The sequence below is a fragment of the Micrasema longulum genome, unplaced genomic scaffold (genome assembly GCF_059751315.1).
Source record: "Micrasema longulum isolate JH-2025_06_02 unplaced genomic scaffold, ASM5975131v1 h1tg000128l, whole genome shotgun sequence".
In the NCBI taxonomy this organism is placed as follows: Eukaryota; Metazoa; Arthropoda; class Insecta; order Trichoptera; family Brachycentridae; genus Micrasema; species Micrasema longulum.
In genome coordinates this window covers 44701-63780 of record NW_028277334.1, presented here as the reverse complement: position 1 = coordinate 63780, position 19080 = coordinate 44701, and the positions used below count along the sequence as shown (strand labels likewise).

Below are 19080 nucleotides of genomic sequence, written 5' to 3'. Positions count from 1 at the left end.
CGTTATCATATGTCTATTGAGCTCATTTTTCATCGCGCACGAATAATTGCATTGCAGGCAAGAAAATGGTTTCTCTCCCGTGTGAGTAAACATGTGTCTCTTGAGAATGAAATTCAGTCTGCATGTAAAATCACACATTGAACATGCAAATGGTTTCTCACCAGTATGGATACTAACGTGACGCTTTAGTTGAAATTTACATGAACATGTGTAATCGCATACTGGACAAGCGAATGGCTTTTCACCCGTGTGGGTAAACATGTGTCGTTTCAGAGTACACACGTGTTTACATTTGTAACTGCACTGTGCACAAGAATACGGTTTCGCGTTTGGATCAGTAGGAAATAGACACTCTAATTTGGTTCTACGTTTTTTTCTGCCTGTTGTAAAAGGCGCGACTAAAATTTCCTGGGAATAAGTAGGAAGATTAAACATGGCTGCGAAACCCGGCGGTTTTATCCTTTTTCTGTTATTTGCATCTGAAAAGTAGAGATAATGGCATATTATAAATTAAAAATATATTTATATAAGAAATAAATAAATTCTAGTCTATAGTTACATTTGTATTATAAACATTTCAATGGCATTCTGTCGTGGAATACTATGAATAGCTTTCAACAGACAAATCTGTCGATTTGTCTGTTGAAAAACTGGTCGGATTGAATTTTCCAAATATATATACCTACTCAATTTTCAATTAGTATTATAGGACCCACCCGGAAACCAATGCCCACAATCACATGACTTACTATCGTAAATACAAGGTAATAGCAAGCAAGCCAACGTTCGGACAGGACAACGCCTGTCGGGTCCGCTAGTACAGTATAAAGTAAGCATAAAAGAACTTGTAAAAATATATTACGCAATTACTCAATCAGTTATGGTATATGGCATAATTGGATGGGGATGTGCAAATGACACACTGATCAAGCAAATAATAATTGGACAAAAAGCTTCAATAAAAACCGAATCAGAACTAGCTCCCTCGGTATATTTGAAAATCTCAATGTAAATTCTATAAAACAACTTTATGCAAAAGCTTTGTTACTATACGCACGTGAACATTATTCTCTACCTTCCATTACAAATACAATAGTTACTAGATACTCCACCCTGATGCTGCAATTTTTTTTTTTTTTAAATACAACCTTCGGTCAAAGAGGATTGACCTACTACTCGGTTAAAGTGTACAATCTACTTCCATTATCCATAAGGACAATAAAGCTAGGGTTTCCTAGGACAGCGGTGCCCGTATCTTAACGGCCGTAGTGAACGGTGATGCGGTAGGCAGCCGTCGTAGCGGTGACTAGAGAGTGGTTTTATTTTTTAACGGTGTTATCAACACTATTTTTATAGGAAACCACTTTCTAGTCACCGTTACGATGGCTGTCAACCGCATCACTGTTCACTACGGCCGTTAAAATACGGGCACCGCTGTCCTAGGAAACCCTAGCTTTAGTAAGTTCTCAAAATATAAAATTGCTATTAAGATATGTTTAGTGGAGGGGGGTTGCGCACGGATCGATGAGTGGATCAAGCCAAATAGGTCAAATGTATGCACTGTTTATGATTTTTTTTAAATTGATCTATATAAATTGGTTATGTTTTTTATGAATATTTTTGTTTATTATGTTAATTATTAGGTTTATTGGATTAATTACGTTTTTTTTTATTGTTCTTATTTTATAATTTTTTTAACTTTGTTAAATATATTTCATAACTTTGTTAAATATTATTATCTTAGGCATATTTCACATTTTTGTAAAATGTTTCCCTCTATTACACTATGTTTCAACAATATTTTGAGTTTTTCCAAATTTTTGTAGACAAGGACTGGTTGTTTCTCTATTGTTATATATTACTGTCTCTGTTGTTGTATGTTAATGTTAACAGCTCCCAGGGAATTGAATCCAGTCCTTGTCAACAAAAATTTGGACAAACTCAAAATATTGTTGATAAATCCACCTGGTCCATGAAGAAGTATAGAAATTGAAAAAAAAAATTTTTCAGGCGTTGTAGGGTGTGTAGGTGAAATAATTCAATTAGATGAATCTCACCCGCATAAATAAAGGTTTCAGCTCTTTAACTTCACAAACATCAACAGATGAAAAAATTTAAGGAATAAAGATGTTCAAATATAGGCAGAATGGTGAATGTTGCACAGTAAAATGGCCACTTAAACCAGCCATTGATAGGTCATAAGCCCTGTAGATGCCTAGACTTCTATATTGCCTTTTCTAAAATGTTCTTCATCTCTGTTGTTATATGTTAATGCACTATGTTTATTTAAAAATACGATTGCTAGTTATTTATCTGTAATTATTGAAAGGAATTACTTACGAGAGCTACTTTGCATCTCAAATGGTTCATTATTAATGGTGGCGTAAGGTATACGCAATTCTCCAACGCATTGTGACTGAGTACTGGTCCCCGGTTCAACTTTAATATAAGAAAGATCTGGTGGATCACAGTTTTTCTCAGTACGAAGTTCATTGTACCCATCGTCCGTCAAGGGTTCAGATTTAATACGAGGAACTTTTATATATTTATTCAAAGCAGAAATTGATAAATCTTCGGGAAAACACGGAGATTCTTCTATAAGTTCTGCCTTGGCAACCACTGAAGCTCGATTCATTGTATTATAGATCTTTCAATTCACTTTAAATGCAGTACTCGAATACAGCTGACAGTTCTACAAAAGCAATAATAATCAAATTGTAAATTGAGAATATGGAATATGTTAACTTGGTTTTTGGGTGAAACTGATATTTATTGTAAAATAATTCGAACACTCAAAGATTACACCGTCACTCTCCGTACTAGATTATATTACCATGAACAATACCACAACAAACATTAAAAAGTATATTAAAATTGATTGAATTATAAATATACCTTTAAATACGGAATTTCAAGTGTCAAAATAATAAACATTTTATATAAATATAGACAACAATATTAGATAAAGTATATAATTATATTTAGGAACATTGAAACACACCTCTCGTAGAAATTAATATACAACTGACAGGAGCCCGAGCAGCTGTCAAGCAGCTGTCAAAACTCTACTTGCGCCCATTTTAAGATACACTTCCATGGACAAAGAATGTGGTTATAGAGAATATTCTTCTAATTATATTTTTAAGTGCCTACTTGGTTACCGTACAAAGAAATAGGTTAAAATTCGTGCACTGCGATTCACCAATACAGTATGAATATTGTTTTCTGTCCACCACTGACTACGCACAGGGGTAAGATAAATAAATATACTACCATGGTATTATATATAACCGATTTACGTTGTACTGTTTTCGACGAAATTATATTTTAAAAGAGACTTAAAATATAAATAAAACATTTTCTTATATTGCTGCGTTACAAACAGAATTTTAAATATTTGATACTTGACAAGAAAACTGATCACAACTGCGTACTTATGAAAAATCAATTTCATGCTCTGAGAGTAGTTGTTTACAAATTCAATTTTTTTTAAAGATAAATCATTCAAATATGCGTACTACAGGTAAATATTATACGTTTACCTGGTTCACTGACAGGCACAAACACATTATCATAGGCTTATTACACATTTGGACTCAATAAATTTAAATAGCAGTCAGATTTATATAGTCTGTAGTTGCAATATGGGTTGTAATCTATCTCCTATTTAATAATTATAAAAGTTAAATATAATTTATTGTAACTAGAACCTTAACCACCTATGCGCTCTGTAGCTACAAGACGTGTTAGAATGTTTATTATACTACGCGCTAGAGGTGAATTTAACGAAAATGGTAGTTATAGATTCATCCAGAATAAGTAAATAAATTCTTTTGGCCAGTCATGAATTGTACAGTTACTTTTATTCATAATTCGGTTTGGCTCACCACTACTTAAAATAAAAATTCAGTTATTTAAGCAACTAAATTTTTTAATTATCAGGACTTTTGTTATTTAGAGTGAATGTGAAATATCGAAGTGAAAAGTTGTTTAAAATGCAATATTTCAACGTTCCTGCACTGGGACCTGAAGCGTAAGACTGATCGCCTTATCTTTGCGCAACAGATTATATAAATATGCTGTATTTGGTTATCAACTGCAGTGCCCTATGAACCACCACGTGCCGAAAGGGGAATGATGATGATGATGATAATTGTTATTTTTTTGTTTATATTCAACGGGGTATGGTACGCACATCACTAGCGTCGTCTATTGTCTCATCGTCTGTTGCATTATTTTTATTTTATCTGTGGTGACTTATGTCAAAATTTGAAGTTTTGAATTATGGATCGCGCGGCTTTCCTCAAAACATTAAAAGTTGGCGTGGAAATGAATAAGTTAAAAGTCGATCGAAATAAAAACAAGTATTTATCAAAAGAAGAACTCATCCTTCTATCTAAAGAGGTATTTTGAATTTGGCTCAAATCTTTAAGTCCTCAACAGTTAGGTTATATGTACTATGTTTTCATTTTTGTTTTGATCTGACATCATTCCGAAATGGCTTTTACTTTTTAATTCAAATATTAATTTGAGAAATAAATAGCATTTATTATTGTTGTGTGTATAATATCGCTGGTTAGCAAAAAATAACACCAAGGCCCCGTAAAATGGAATGTTAATAGAGTTATCTTCAATTATTGTTCATAAATTTTCATATTTTCTCGCGACGAAAAAAACTTATATAATTCAACTACAAACAAAAAAATACTTCCCTTTCAATGGTTTCGTCAATAAAGGATCTTGGCATTACTTTAGATAGTCAACTCTCCTATCGTGAACACATTGATAATATTGTAAACAAATCTCTCAAACTTCTCGGTTTTATCAATAGAGTGACGGCGGACTTCCAAAATATTAATACCATCAAAACTCTTTATTGCACAGTAGTTCGACCCAATCTAGAATACGCTTCTCCTATTTGGTCTCCATTCTACTGGACTCATATTGAGTCTGTCCAACACCGTTTTCTAAGAAAAGTGGCACGGTTGCTCGGATTACAAAGGGGTAATTATTCCTATTTTGAAATAGAGCAATCTCTTAATCTGTCTTCATTGGAGAGACGTAGAACTGAGATGGACCTTATATGCATTTTCAAAATACTTAATGCTATAAGTGATGTCCCATATCTGTTGCAATCAATTTCTTTTCATGTTCCCAACCGTGTCACCAGAAGTCAAAATCTGCTATTTATAAAATCTTCCAAGAGCAACTTATGTTTTTATGCCCCAATGTCCAGAATGTGTAGATTAGTCAATTCATCACACGAATTGGAATTCTTTGGGATAGATCTTCCGGCTTTTCGTAGATCTCTTCGCGACTAAACAGTGTGGGATGAAATTGGATTGGCATGGTTTAGCTCGAAGTCTTAGATTTTTTGTTTTTATGAATAAATTGTATACAATTATTGTTTTGCCCTTGTTTGTCTTTGCTAAATAGTTTTATGTTATTTTTGTTCAGTTTCTTGCATTTTTTTCTTCATGTAACTGTTGTAATTGGCTTAGGCCGTCTATATAATAAATAAAGTAAAATAAAATTTTCGAAATTACAATTTCATCAACCCTTTTACATATAACATAAAATGACCTCTTGTTTATTTATAAATTATTAAATAATAAAATAGATTGCCCCGAACTGTTAACTTTAATAAATTTTCCTATTCCACATAGACCAAAAGACTTAATTTTTTGTTTTACAGTCATCATCATGGTACTAATTATTCATTGAATTCACCGATTATTTGCATGCAGCGACTTGCAAATCAATAAAGTGATGATTTAGATTTATTTTATACCACGCCACTGATGATCAAGTCCTGTGTTTTGAAAAAGAATTAACAATTTAAAATTCAAATAATCATTAGTTCTTCACTTTTGTTTTAACTCTTTACTCTTGTGTGTATAATTATTTTTTAAATTTATTATAGTTTAGTATTAATATTTATATAAACCATAAAGTAAACTTTTTAACTTTCCTTTTGAAGCACTTTTTTTTTTTCTCTTTTTTTTTCCTTCTCTCCCTCTTTTTTAAAACTGCTATTTTCTTTAATTTACCTTTCTTTTATTCGGGTAAATATCTATATTTGTTATAGATGTAATATTTCTTTTTTTATATACAAATACTGTTTACCATTGTATACTTTTCTCGATGTTTTTGTTCTTTTTTTAAATATTATGCTATTTTTTGTTGTATTTTTTTTCTCCGGTTTTATTGTAAATATGTGAAAGGTTCATGGAACCGTAAATAAATAAATAAAATAACTCAAAAAACTCGAATTGTATTCTGCATTCCCCGGACACCAGAGAAGTTAAAATTGAAACCTTGTTTTTAGGAGCTCGTAAATATTGTGATCCAGTTACAAGCCAGCAATTTACAACTGAAAAATGTAATTGCAAAGAAAAATGACGAAAAACAAAGAAAAGCCGATTTACGAAGTGATAGAAAAAAGACACGGGACTTTGACTACAGCAGGTAACAGAAATACACTTGAGCCTCGATTACAAAAGGAAGTTAATCCTTTTGCTTCTTGCTAGCAGCAAAGAAGACCTGCAATTATTAGCAACAGAAGTCTACGATGTATGCCAGAAAAGCGATTTGCTAATGAATGTTGATAAGTCGAAAGTAATAATTTTTGAAAGGGACGAAAGTATAACTCAATGTGAGATCAGTATGAAGAGAGATATTTTGAATCAGGTAGAAGAATTTGTGTATCTGAGTAGTATGTTTACTAGGGGTGTTAAGACTGAGAAGTTCACAACTAGGTTGAATGTAGTCGAAATGCGATATCTCAGGTAAGTGTGTGGTAAAACAATCTATGATAGGTGCACAAATGCCGAGATCCGTGAATTGTGTGAGGCTGATACAAACATTATCAACAGAATCAAGAAAGGGGTGCTGGTTGGTTTGGACATGTAGAGCTAATGGACAGCGAAAGAACGACTAAGATGCAGAAAACGAGGAAGACCAACATCGCAAGATCAAGTCCATGAAATACTTGAAGATGGACATGTCAAGAGTAGGAATAATCGGCGTGCGTGCATGAGAAGATGTATGAATGAAGAGGAAGCGAGGTCTGTATGCAAAGACAGAGTGATGTGGCGTTCTGTCCTCTCTGCCTACCCCTATGGGAAAACGGTGGCACTTTGTCATACATCAAAATTGATTTGTTAATAGAACCTGCAATATGTGTAATCAGAAATTAAATTGTATTGAAATTAATAACATATCTTTAAAATCCTTTAAAAATGAAATTTCCAAAAAAAAATCAAGTTGTAATATTGCGCTTTGAATCTGCAGCCTATAATATGCAGGTTATGTGCAGTTCTGTATGAAGGCATATTATAAATGTACACTGTATGGTCAACTATAGTTGTATGATATATTATAATGTGCAAATGTGTGACCAATATTCAAAAGGAGATATATTTTTAATAACATGTATTACATTTACATTTTTAGTAATTATGATTAGTTATTTTATGTAATGTATAATTTTGATGTGACAACATTTACAATAACAATATTATGTGGAAGCCTCTAATTGGACTTGATGATATGTATTTATAGTATAATTGTATCTTATAAATGTATAAATGTCTGTTGGCTTTCCAATGAAATAAAATAAAATAAAAACAATTACAGTAAAACCCCTGTTTTACGTTTTTCAAGAGAGCAACAAAAAAAGTGGAAAACTGGGGAAAACTTAAATTGAGGAAATGAAAAATGTACTATACAAAATTTACTGCAGAAAAATTGTAAGAACTGTCATGATTGGGGATTATTCATATTTACCAATGATGTAATTCAAAGTATTTTGTATTTTTTCAAACAAAACTGCAATGTGTTATTTTTTATTAAATTTTAAAAAATACATGTATAAATAATTTTATCTAGGTACTTAACCTTGAAAACACGAAAATAAAAATTTGAATTTGCATAAAATGCATACAACGATTTTTTCCCTAAATATTGGGAAATTTGATTTATATGGTATTACTTTTTTTAGTATGGCACCACAAAATTTCAACTGTCATTTACATCGCGGACTATTTCACACTTTTACGATAACTGTTTAAAATGTCTCCTTTTCACATTATGTGTGTATAACATCAAATAATCTTTATATTGCCATTTTTTAAACTTTCTGCGTCGTATTTTATTTTATTCTTCCTAAACATGCGTTAACTGCATGTCACTATTTCGTAAAATGTCGAAATTAGACACTTAAACAAAATGGTCAATTACACTGCACCTACTTTGAATTTAGTTAGAGACAATAATTTACACATTTTTTTATTTACCTCGATTTTATTCTCCATTCACGCGGCGGCGCGCGGCTCGTCTTTTGGCAGATCGAATGAGTTATGAAAAAAATTCGACGTAAAACCGGGGTTATGAAAAACGTAAAAAACGTTGGTTGGGGGGAAAATTTAATGATTGTATGGAAAAAAATGGGACCTACATATTTCAGTGTAAAAAGCGGGAAAACATAAAAACGAGGAACGTAAAAACGAGATTTTACTGTAAGTTCTATAATTTTTACAATTTACTTTACCATAGCACTGAACTTCCTCATTACATAGTGTACAAAAGTTATTTTATCATTTAGTTGTTAATTCCTCTTTCCAGATATCAAACTAGGCGTATTTTTCTGAGGATAGCCTACCTGGGGGGTACGTATAAAGGCCTCGCAGTCCAAGACGACTCTCCCGACACTATAGAGGCTCATCTGTTCCGCGCCCTGGAGAAGGGGTGCCTTATCAAATCTAGAGCCGAGTCTTCCTACCATCGCTGTGGTAGAACGGACAAGGGAGTTTCGGCCAGTGGACAGGTTGGTTGAATGAACAATTATTTTTAAACGAAATAAATTGGCAATGTTTGATTATGTCCAAATGCTTGCAGGCTGGCTGGATTTCCTCCCTAGGAAGTTGTTCATATTTAAATTTATTTCAACAGAGAGGGAAAACATTTTTGAGAAGTGGCCACTTAAACCAGCTAATGACAGGTCATAAGCCCTGTAAATGCCTAGACTTCCATATTCCCTTCTCAAAAATGTTTTCCCTCTCTGTTGAAATAAATTTAGAAATAAATTAGGTTTGTTTTAGGTTGTTTGTAAAAAATTCGACAAAATAAGTGATTGAAAACAAAGTACTTTTAACAATGTTTTGAGTATGTCCAAATGTTCGCAGACCTACTGGATACCCTGGAGACCCGGGAGTTATTCCGATATAAATTTGTTGCAACATCATCATCATCATTCCCTATTCGCACCTAATGGTGCATAGGGCACTGCATTGGTACACCAATCGCAGCGTATCTTGATAAATTTTTTTGTTACATTTTTTGAAAAAAGTAATATTTGTTTCACTTCTTTTCTAAATTATAAAAGTGTACTAAGTGTTATTTTACTGTTTATAATATGATACTTTGCCTCTATTACTTCAATACTTTTTATATTTAAACTAATTTTTTTATTGTTAATTTGCTGCATACTGGTTCTTCTGTAAAGTTGCTACATTTTATTTGAAATTATAAAATGGGATTTATATTTAATTCTTAATTTTACCTCTAAAAAGGAGCACGACGTGTTGCTTCACAACCGGTCAGTAAAAAAAACTGTTTTAATTTTGATTTTGACAAATTACCGCAAATTTAGTGCTTTAAATATAAATTTTATTTTATTGCTTTGTATTTCATTCAAGATTATCTCGATCGAAGTCCGCAGCCGATTGTCCATCGATGAGCAGCTGGCCAGCGACGGTGGATGCTCCTCCGAGCTACTGTACTGCAAGATCCTCAACCGGCTCCTGCCGCAGGACATCCGGGCTGTGGCGTGGCTCCCGGCACCCATGTCCGACGTTGGAGAATACTACAGCGCAAGGTACCATCGACACTCTTCTGCCAACAATATTTTGGATGTGTCAAATGGACGAAATGATTTATTTTATGTGATACATTTCTTTTTTTTCAATTGTGTGTTAACATTTGTTGTGTCCCATAGAATTACAATATACCAGAAGGGCGCATAGAATCATATTTGCGTACATCGCACTGTGTCCAAAAGTCTGACATCCCGCCTGCATGCGTGAATTAGCCACGTAATGTTGCCAGACCGCGAACAATAATAATAACAATGCGCGAATAAGATGATTTTGTGTAATGTTACGCTACGTTTTACCGCAAAACATATTTTACTGAAGCTGACAGGCGTCTCACGCTTAGATCAGCTACGTCTACGGCGAGAGGAAAAGTTATTATACCTCTACGCAAACAGCGCACTAAATTTGGTGAACGCGCATTTGCGGTCGCAGGCCCTATGGCATGGAATGCTCTCCCAGCAGAGGTGCGAGGCTGTGAAAGTGAAGTGATGTTTCGGAAAAAACTTAAAACCCACTTGTTCTCTAAATCATTTGAATAAATCCGTAGCACGTGACAACAAAATAAATTATTTTAATTAAATTACAAAATAAATTATTTTAATTAAATTACAAATTTAAAAGCTTCAATTAAATTAACTTAACAATAAAATCACCATGTAAAGCGCCCTTGAGGTATTTTATTACGAAAATGGCGCTATATAAGTTATCCATAATTAATTGGACTAAAAAAAAAACAGATACTTTCATTGGCAAATGTAAAAAAATCATTAAATAATTATTTAGTAATAAGTAAATTAATACCATTTAATACTATACTATTGTCAGCCTCGTGGTGTAATGGTCAGCGCATTTGCCTACCATGCAAGGGGTCTCGGGTTCCCGACATGGTTGACATGAAATATTTTACCAAATGTTATTTAATATTCGATAAAACCACTTACCGACTTTTCTATGTCTACCGGTTTAAAACCAACACGACACGCATTTTAATAAGCACATGCACTAATTAGGACAAACATGCACTGATTAAATTATGAAAATAGTCTGCTGTTTGAGAATTAATGAAAGAAGTAGAGGGGATGGAGGGAGGGGATAAGCTTAATAGGTTTAATAGGGTGACCATTACAGTGAAACATCGTATAAAGGACTGTATTGGAAGTTTGTTTGATTATTGATCAAAGGAACATTATTTTTTAAAGCTTTCTTAATGTGAAATATTTCCATATTATTTACTTGAACCCTTTATTATTTGTATGTACGATTTTAACTCCTGTATTTTTATTAAAGTCACTTTGTTTCTACTAATAATGTTTGTGTTTTTACACTAGAATATTTCATAATCCCTGGACTGATACCTGAAGCGTATGACTGATCATCTTGCCTACATGTAATAAAAACGATAAAGATACACAGCGATTGGTGTCCAATGCAGTGCCCTATAGTGCCCCATTAGGTGCGGAAAGGGAATGATGATGATGTTATTGTTTATTTTTGCATAAAAATGTCTGCCTTAAAACAGGTTGTACCTAGTTAGGCAGACTAGACATAATCCAGAGAAATCTATTACTTAAGTATGTATGTAGTAGATAAAGAAATTGTAATTTTTATTGACCACTACACCACCGGCTTAATAATTATAACGATGATTAAAACTATCTCATTTTATTTTTCCTTGTAAATTTGTTACCAATAGATTTGACTGCAAACAACGCACGTACAAGTATTGGTTCCCGCAAGGCTCCCTGGATTTGAACGCAATGTCAAATGCTTGCGAGCGATTGCAAGGCTCGGGGGATTTCAGGAACCTTTGCAAGATGGACGTGGCCAATGGCGTCACAGCGTTCATACGCCATGTCAAAAGTGTGCGCATCGTGGCGGAAAAACCAGGCTCCGACGAAGACAGAGGTATTTTACACATTTTCACCTGTGGCGTCTTCTACTGTGTAGATGGTTGCAAATATTCAATTTCTACAGTATGTTTTAGCAAAATTTTAATGCTGTTGAGCGGCCGATATGAGTATTATAATTTTACTGAAAACATACTGTAGAAATCAAGTATTTGCTTCCAAAAAATTCTTGTTAAAAAAAGATAATAAACGTAATTCAATAAAAAAAAGTTTGAACTGAACTGTGTATTTTGATTAATTTATTTTGATCAAATTACAACAGAAATGGAAAACATTTCAGAGAAGGAAATACGGAAGTCTAGGCGTTTACGGGGTATGACTTGTCATTGCCTGGTTTAAATGGCCATTTTATTTATTTGACGGACTTATGCAGTCCATTCTAACAATGGTAAATACAATTTCTTATAATAAATACAGGCACTAATGAAATAATAATTTGTCGGCCTCGTGGTGTAATGGTCAGCGCGTTAGCCTGCCATGCAAGAGGTCTCAGGTTTGATTCCCGACATGGTTGATGTGAAATATTTATTTAAAAGGGTGTTTTCACACTAGAATATTTCATAGTCTCTAGACTGGTACCTAAAGCGTAAGACTGATCTGTTGACTTTTGTGAAGTAAAAGAGCTTGATGTGGGTGAAATTCATGTGGCTTAAGTATTTCACCTACTAGGCATTGCTTGAAAATACTTTTCAACTTTTATACTTCTTATACCAGTTAGTTAAATCAATAATGTTTTGAGCATGTTTAAATGTTTGTAGACAGGCTGGATTTCACTCCTTCATTAAGATACTAGAATTAGATGGACCTTATATGCATTTTCAAAATACTTAATGCCATAAGTCATGTCCCATCTCCGTTGAAATCAATTTCTTTTCATGTTCCCAACCGTATCATCAGAAGTCAAAATCTGCTATTTATTCAATCTTCTAAGAGCAACTTATGTTTTTATGCCCCAATGTCCAGAATGTGTAGATTAGTAAAATAATCACACGACTTGGAATTCTTTCGGATAGATCTTCCGGCTTTTCGTAGATACCTTCACCACTAAAACAGTGTGGGATGAAGTTGGACTGGCATAGTTTAGCTCTATGTCTTTCTATGCTCTAAGTCTTATGTCTTTCGTTTTTATGAATATATTGGATAGCATTATTGTATTGCCCCTGTCTGTCTTTGCTACATAGTTTTATGTTATTTTTGTTCAGTTTCTTGTATTCATGTTTCTTCATGTAACTGTTGTAATTGGCTTAGGCCGTATATATAATAAACAAAATAAAAATAAAATAAGATCTTAAATTCCCTTTACAAAAATGTTTTCCCTCTCTGTTGCAATAAATATTAATAACTCCCTAGAAAGTGTAATCCAGCATGTCTACAAACACTCGGACATACTCAAAACATTTTTTTTTTTAGGTTATAGTATGCATTACTTTATGGTCACTGCAAACGCTTTTCTCTGGCACCAAATTCGGTGTATGGCTGGGATACTGTTCCTTGTTGGAGCTGGTTACGAGGATCCTTCTATAATCTCCGAGCTTCTGGACGTCAAAACTAACCCAAGGTACATAATTATGATAAAGCACGTCGTCTGATCGAAAAAAATAGAACATGTATACAATTTTTTTTCTAAACTTGTTTAATTTACCTTGTTTAGTGTTACCGATGAAGATACTTTATCTATACTGAAATATTTACACTTACATGCTTATACATTTTTATAAACCACTTTAATTATGAGTTATACTTTGACCGGTTTCGAGGTTACTACCTCATCGTCAGGAAGTTAAATTCCTGACGATGAGTTAGTAAATTCCTGACAATGAGAAGTTGGTCTTCCACAATATACTGTATGTATGTATGCTGTATGTGTCAAATAGAATATGCTAAGTTGCTTTCTTTGATCGATGCTCTAGATTTCCGGTAAAGTAATTTGGCACGTGTGTGTGTCATCGATCTATGGGTGTTTTAACTTAATTTCGGCTGTAGTTTTGTGGCGGGCAACACCAACAGCCGTGAAGGTGGCAGGTCCGAACCCCGCTTTGGCCCGCAACGCGTAGTCCGCTGTAACATCAGCCTGGACGAGTCTACTAAACACCGCACGTCGAAGGAATCCAGTACATTTCATCTTGACAGTTCGTGTTGCCTGGCCGCCAGCTCTTCACCAGTGCTCAGTATTGTAAATTATTTCTATACGAAATAATAGGATGTAACCCGTGTGTAACTACTTAATAAATAACTTCAATTGTGATCCATCTTTCTCATTTAACCTCAAATCAGCTCACGCACACCCATCCTATAGTGTAGCCTTTTTACCGTTGATATGACATATATCTTAACAATACTTGTGCTTTATTTTAATTTCATTATATTTTTCTCTTCCAGGAAACCGCAGTACAACATGGCAATTGATTTGCCACTTAATCTTTTCCACTGCGCCTTTGAATTTTTAGATGACTACGAAGAAAAAACCACATTTCAAAACAGAACAATCACACCGGATTTACAACTGAAAGAATATCTAGATCATTCTAAAAAACATACAAAACACATTGCCGAAACAACAGACGATGTTGTTTTTAACAACATAGAATCAGCTAAAGAAAAATTTGTGGAATTCAATTTGGAATCCAAAGAAATACAAAATTTTGAAAATCACATTGATTCTTCTAAGAACCTGCTGACTGATGAAAATTCTGTTAAAAATGACGCTTTTAAAACAGACTTAACAATAGAGGAGGATAGTTTATTGAATGACTTAAGCTGTAAGGAGTTAGATGCGATTGAGGAACAGTTTAAAAGTTCCGATGCTATTGAGAAAAATGATAACGAAGAAAATAACGAAGTAAAAAGTATTAATTTTGGTGTCAATGATCCCAGTAGGGTTTTGACAGACGCAGAGCCTATGCAGCATTCCGATGATGAAAATATGGCTCTTTCTGGAAAGTTCGAACTGAAGAAAGACTGGTGGAAGGTAGATCTGGAAGATTTGGGTATTGTGATCAAGAATTTTCAAGCGCAATGGACAAAGTCTGCGATACAGTAAGTTTAAAATTATTGAACTCCATTTTGTTGTGTTAAACGTATCAAGTATTTATTATAAAATGTTACACACTAGATCACCCTACATCAATCTGTAGGATTTTCCAGGGGAACGTTGAAATGTAGGATTTGCATGGTTGTTGGAGGTTGGAGATTGACAGGAAACACTAGATTGTATTGTTTAAGTGTACTGGCTAATGTATCGGTGAGCGTGTAGAGCCACAAAAAATAAACTAAGAACTGTTTGAATGATACTTTTTATCTAAATTATCAATAAATAATTGTTGAATTCTAGAGCATCTATGATCCGAGACATAATTGAAGACTTGGAAGGTCTTTACAGCAAGGAGTTGTCGAGGAGGCCAAAGAGCAGCCTAACGCAAGACTTAGAGGCTGGTAGTGACAAGCCCATGTTTCTGCATCAGACCGATAGCCTGTTACAAGGAGTAACTCCAAAAATCTATCAGCCATTACTCAAGAGAACTACCTGTGGTAAGAAAATTTTTAATGCTAGTAAAAGTAAATTTACCACTACAAGATTCCACAAAAAATGTCCACTTAATGTTCTCTTAAAATGTTTTTTTACTTATGTTTGTAACCATGTTAATTTAATTTTTATTGCTCATATATAATAATATATGAGCAAATATATTTGCCCTTGGTTTTGGGCGATGGTTTGTGGGCATACCTGTTATACGAGACCATCAACTTGGCTCCTAAGAGCTGAGTCACCTTCTCAGTTCTCACTGGAGTAAGTCTCGTTCAGCGCGTCCACGTCGCGGGGGTGGGCACCTTTCACTTCAGTATTTTATTGATTTACACTTTATATATTTTATACATAAGGGCGGGCATATTGCCTTAAGGCAATTTTTTCCTACCTACCCAAACCGTTCAGTTTAAGAAAGTTACAAGTACAGAGACATATTCTAAGGAATTATACTGAATCTTATAATTTTATACAAAATTAATAACAAGAATTAACTAAAAAAAATAAATTTACACTTTACTATGAAGAGTGGAGTGGAGAAAGAAGGAGAAGGGAACCACTCAGATATTTAGATAGTGACATTTCAATTTTGATTTAAAGGTAAATAAAGAAGGAGCCGTCTCTAACATTAGCGAGTAGATTATTCTACAATTGAGCAGCTACTACTGTGAAAGAGGAGGCAAGAAAATTAGAAGATTTATATGTCAAGCATTGTATCAAAAAAATAAATTACTATACCAGATACAAATGATTTTTTGTGTGTCAATATAAATCACTCCTTAGACATTACTACAAAGTTATGTCGTCACTTTTGCTGACTACTGTCATTCTAATCAAGCTATATTTTAAGGACTGTAGTTTATATAAAAGACTCTTCAGACATTTAAGTTTGTAAGTGAAAATTCTTGATCGAAGTTCATTGTAATTTATTATAGAAATAAAAGACGAGTGATATTCCAAATTTGAGGATTAAAGTATCACTCGTCTTTTATTTCTATAATGGATTCTTCAAACCGTTAATAAATAAATAATATGTTGATGTATTTTTACAGAGAGTCTGGAGAACCGTATCGAGCATTATGTTAAAAAGAAAAGGCTTCGAATGTCTTCAGAAGAAAATTAAATATATATTGTTTGTTATTTCTAATCGTGTCCATTATGTTTTACAAATTCTTATTTTGTATGTGTTGATATTAAACTATTATTAAAACTACATGTCAAACATGGAAAATAATATTTTAAAATAAAAAAATATTTTTTTTTACTCTATTTATAAACCCTCCCTCCCCGGTGATGTGTAGCTAGTACACATGGCGTCTAATAACTATAATATCTTTATAAATATAATCAATATTGGGTTTAGATTTTCAGTATTCCTCCATTACACATTTACGTATCGACTGAAATAATTTGTTATTTAATAATAAGTACTTATTAGGCACAAAAAAGCATTTCTACGAGGACTTAGTAGATCTCGGGAAGTTGGCGCGGGTGCACGTTTCGTCCGAGTCGTTAACGATACCCAATGGTTTTTTCATGTTTTCAGCAGTTAGATTTGAAATATTATCATCTTTGAATTAAATTATGGTTAACTAAAGCTATTCCCTATAAATATTCAATTTTTCCCTTTTTAAATCTCTTTTTTTTTATGTGTAGTGACTACACAGCACCGTAACGCGCGGGTGTTTTTAGGACAGTAAGGGAAAGGTTAACTACGGTTTAAAGAATTACAGAATTCAGTTTCAGATTTACTGACACAGAGATTGGTCCAAACGGAATATTGATTATTTTTTTATATTGACAGGAAAAGGACCTACGATGCGAATGTTGATGGATGCAGAAAACGAGGAAGACCGAGAAAGACTTGACATCAAATACTTGAAGATGGACATGTCAAAAGAAGGAATAATTGGTGTGCGTGCATGAGAAGATGTATGAATGTAGAGAAACGAGGTCTGTATGCAAAGACAGAGTGATATGGCGTTCTATCCTCTCTGCCTACCCCTACGGAGAAACAACATGATGGTTTGTTTTTGTTGTTGACGGGAATCAATTCAGGGCCCATATTTAAGGGTCAGTATTAAAGAACATGCATCATCATCATTCCATGTCCGCTCCCTAGTTGGAGCATATGGTATCCACAAAGAGCCTCCATGAATCTCAATCAGCTGCCAACTCCTTTGCGTCCTCCCAGTCAGGTTCTCGTCCCGAAGTTCTGACATAAACTGCCGACAAACAGTCCGCAGTGGACGTCCAGGACGTCGAGAACCTGATGCCTTGTAAAGTAGGCAAGCATGGTTAAGGCTCTCAGGAGGCATCCGCAGTATATGGGCTAGCAGACCGTATCTCCTCCCCTTGACGGCAGACTAGATCGGGGAATAGTCATCTCCTCCTCTCGAAAACTCTGCGACCTTAAGTATGCCGATGATGCGGTTATAATTGACAATTCAATCAGGGGTCTTCGGGCCACTGTAGATAGCCTAAATAAGTACTCCGCATGCATGGGTTTAAAAATCCATGTACTGCGTAACACTTCATGCCTCGATGTCCAAAATCCCCTGACTCCGTCAAACCGAATCATCAAAAGGGTCGAGTTTCAAATACCTGGGAGTATATGTTACGGAAAATGGCAGCTTTCAAAAATAACTGGGAGTGCGGCTAGGAATAGTAGGCGCCACATTTAACAGTATGAAGGCGATCTGGAGATCGGATATTTGCTTGGTGAAAACCAAATGCCGCCTATAAAACGCCTATTCTCCTCTACGGATGCGAATCGTGGAACTTTACTAGGGCCTAAAACAGAAAAATTCTGAGTTTTGAAAATAGATGTCTCGGAAGAATCTTGGGTGTGCGGTGGTTTTGTGAGGAATGAAGTAATATGAGAACGGCCGCAGCAAACTCCGGTGACAACTGTGACAGTTGAAGACTCAAGCGGAGGCAATACGGTTGGCTTGCCATGTACTGCGGATGCCTCCTGAGAGCCTTAACCACGCTTGCCTACTTTACAAGGCATCAGGTTCTTGACGTCCTGGACGTCCACTGTTGGCTGTTCGTGTCAGAACCACAGGATGCGACCTGACTTGGAGGATGCACAGGAGCTGGCAGCCGACAGAGATGCTTGGAGGATCTTTGTGGACACCATATGCTCCAACTAGCGAGCGGACATGGAATAATGAAATAAAAAAATGTCAAAAACACATAAAATTTCATACAACTAGACACATTTTTGTTAAATTCTCATTGCCTCTTAGGTCGCTATTCAGACTCTTAGGGGGGGGGTAGAAAGTGGTTTATTTATGGATTTTATTTTTTTGCGTGCGGCCACACTTTACACTACAATGGAAAAAACAGTTAGATTGGTAAAGTCTTTATTCCGAAATATCTTCATCCTTTAAGGTGATGTGTAGAACATTACATACGTATTGTGAATAAGTATTAAATAAAACATGATAGGTTGTAGCTATCATAAAAACATTCCTTTCGCAAAATATTACTTTATTTCATAAATTATACAGCAACTGACCATCACGCCGTTTTCCCGTACGGATAGGCCGATAGGATAGAATGACATATCTTTGCACACAGACCTCGCTTTCTCTACATTCATATACATCTTTTCATGTTGTTATTCTGGCTTTCGACACGTCCATCATCAAGTATTCGTTGGAATTCGTCATGCCACGTCATTCTCAGACTTCCTCATATTGGGCATTCGCATTGTAAACCTTAACAGTTCCTTCGGCGCCCGTTCGCTATACATGTCCAAACCAACGCA

At 34.5% G+C, this 19080-nt stretch overlaps 1 protein-coding gene and 1 long non-coding RNA gene across 2 annotated transcripts; one reads left to right on the top strand and one right to left on the bottom strand.

The window, feature by feature from the left end:
* Positions 1 to 106: 106 nt before the first annotated feature.
* LOC148284351 (uncharacterized) lies at positions 107 to 3063 on the bottom strand. Its single transcript, XR_015825096.1, has 3 exons — positions 3002 to 3063; positions 2341 to 2692; positions 107 to 479 (listed from the first exon to the last, which is right to left on the bottom strand). It is a non-coding gene; the product is annotated as an uncharacterized LOC148284351 (long non-coding RNA).
* Positions 3064 to 4229: 1166 nt separating this feature from the next.
* On the top strand, positions 4230 to 16566 carry LOC148284350 (uncharacterized). The gene is made up of 9 exons (XM_088241368.1): positions 4230 to 4404; positions 6329 to 6468; positions 8626 to 8827; positions 9699 to 9877; positions 11569 to 11780; positions 13193 to 13340; positions 14162 to 14818; positions 15114 to 15310; positions 16358 to 16566. Exons 1-9 carry the CDS (start codon positions 4285 to 4287, stop codon positions 16426 to 16428), a joined length of 1926 nt encoding a protein of 641 aa, XP_088097494.1. The 5' UTR covers positions 4230 to 4284; the 3' UTR covers positions 16429 to 16566.
* The last annotated feature ends 2514 nt before the right edge of the window (positions 16567 to 19080 follow it).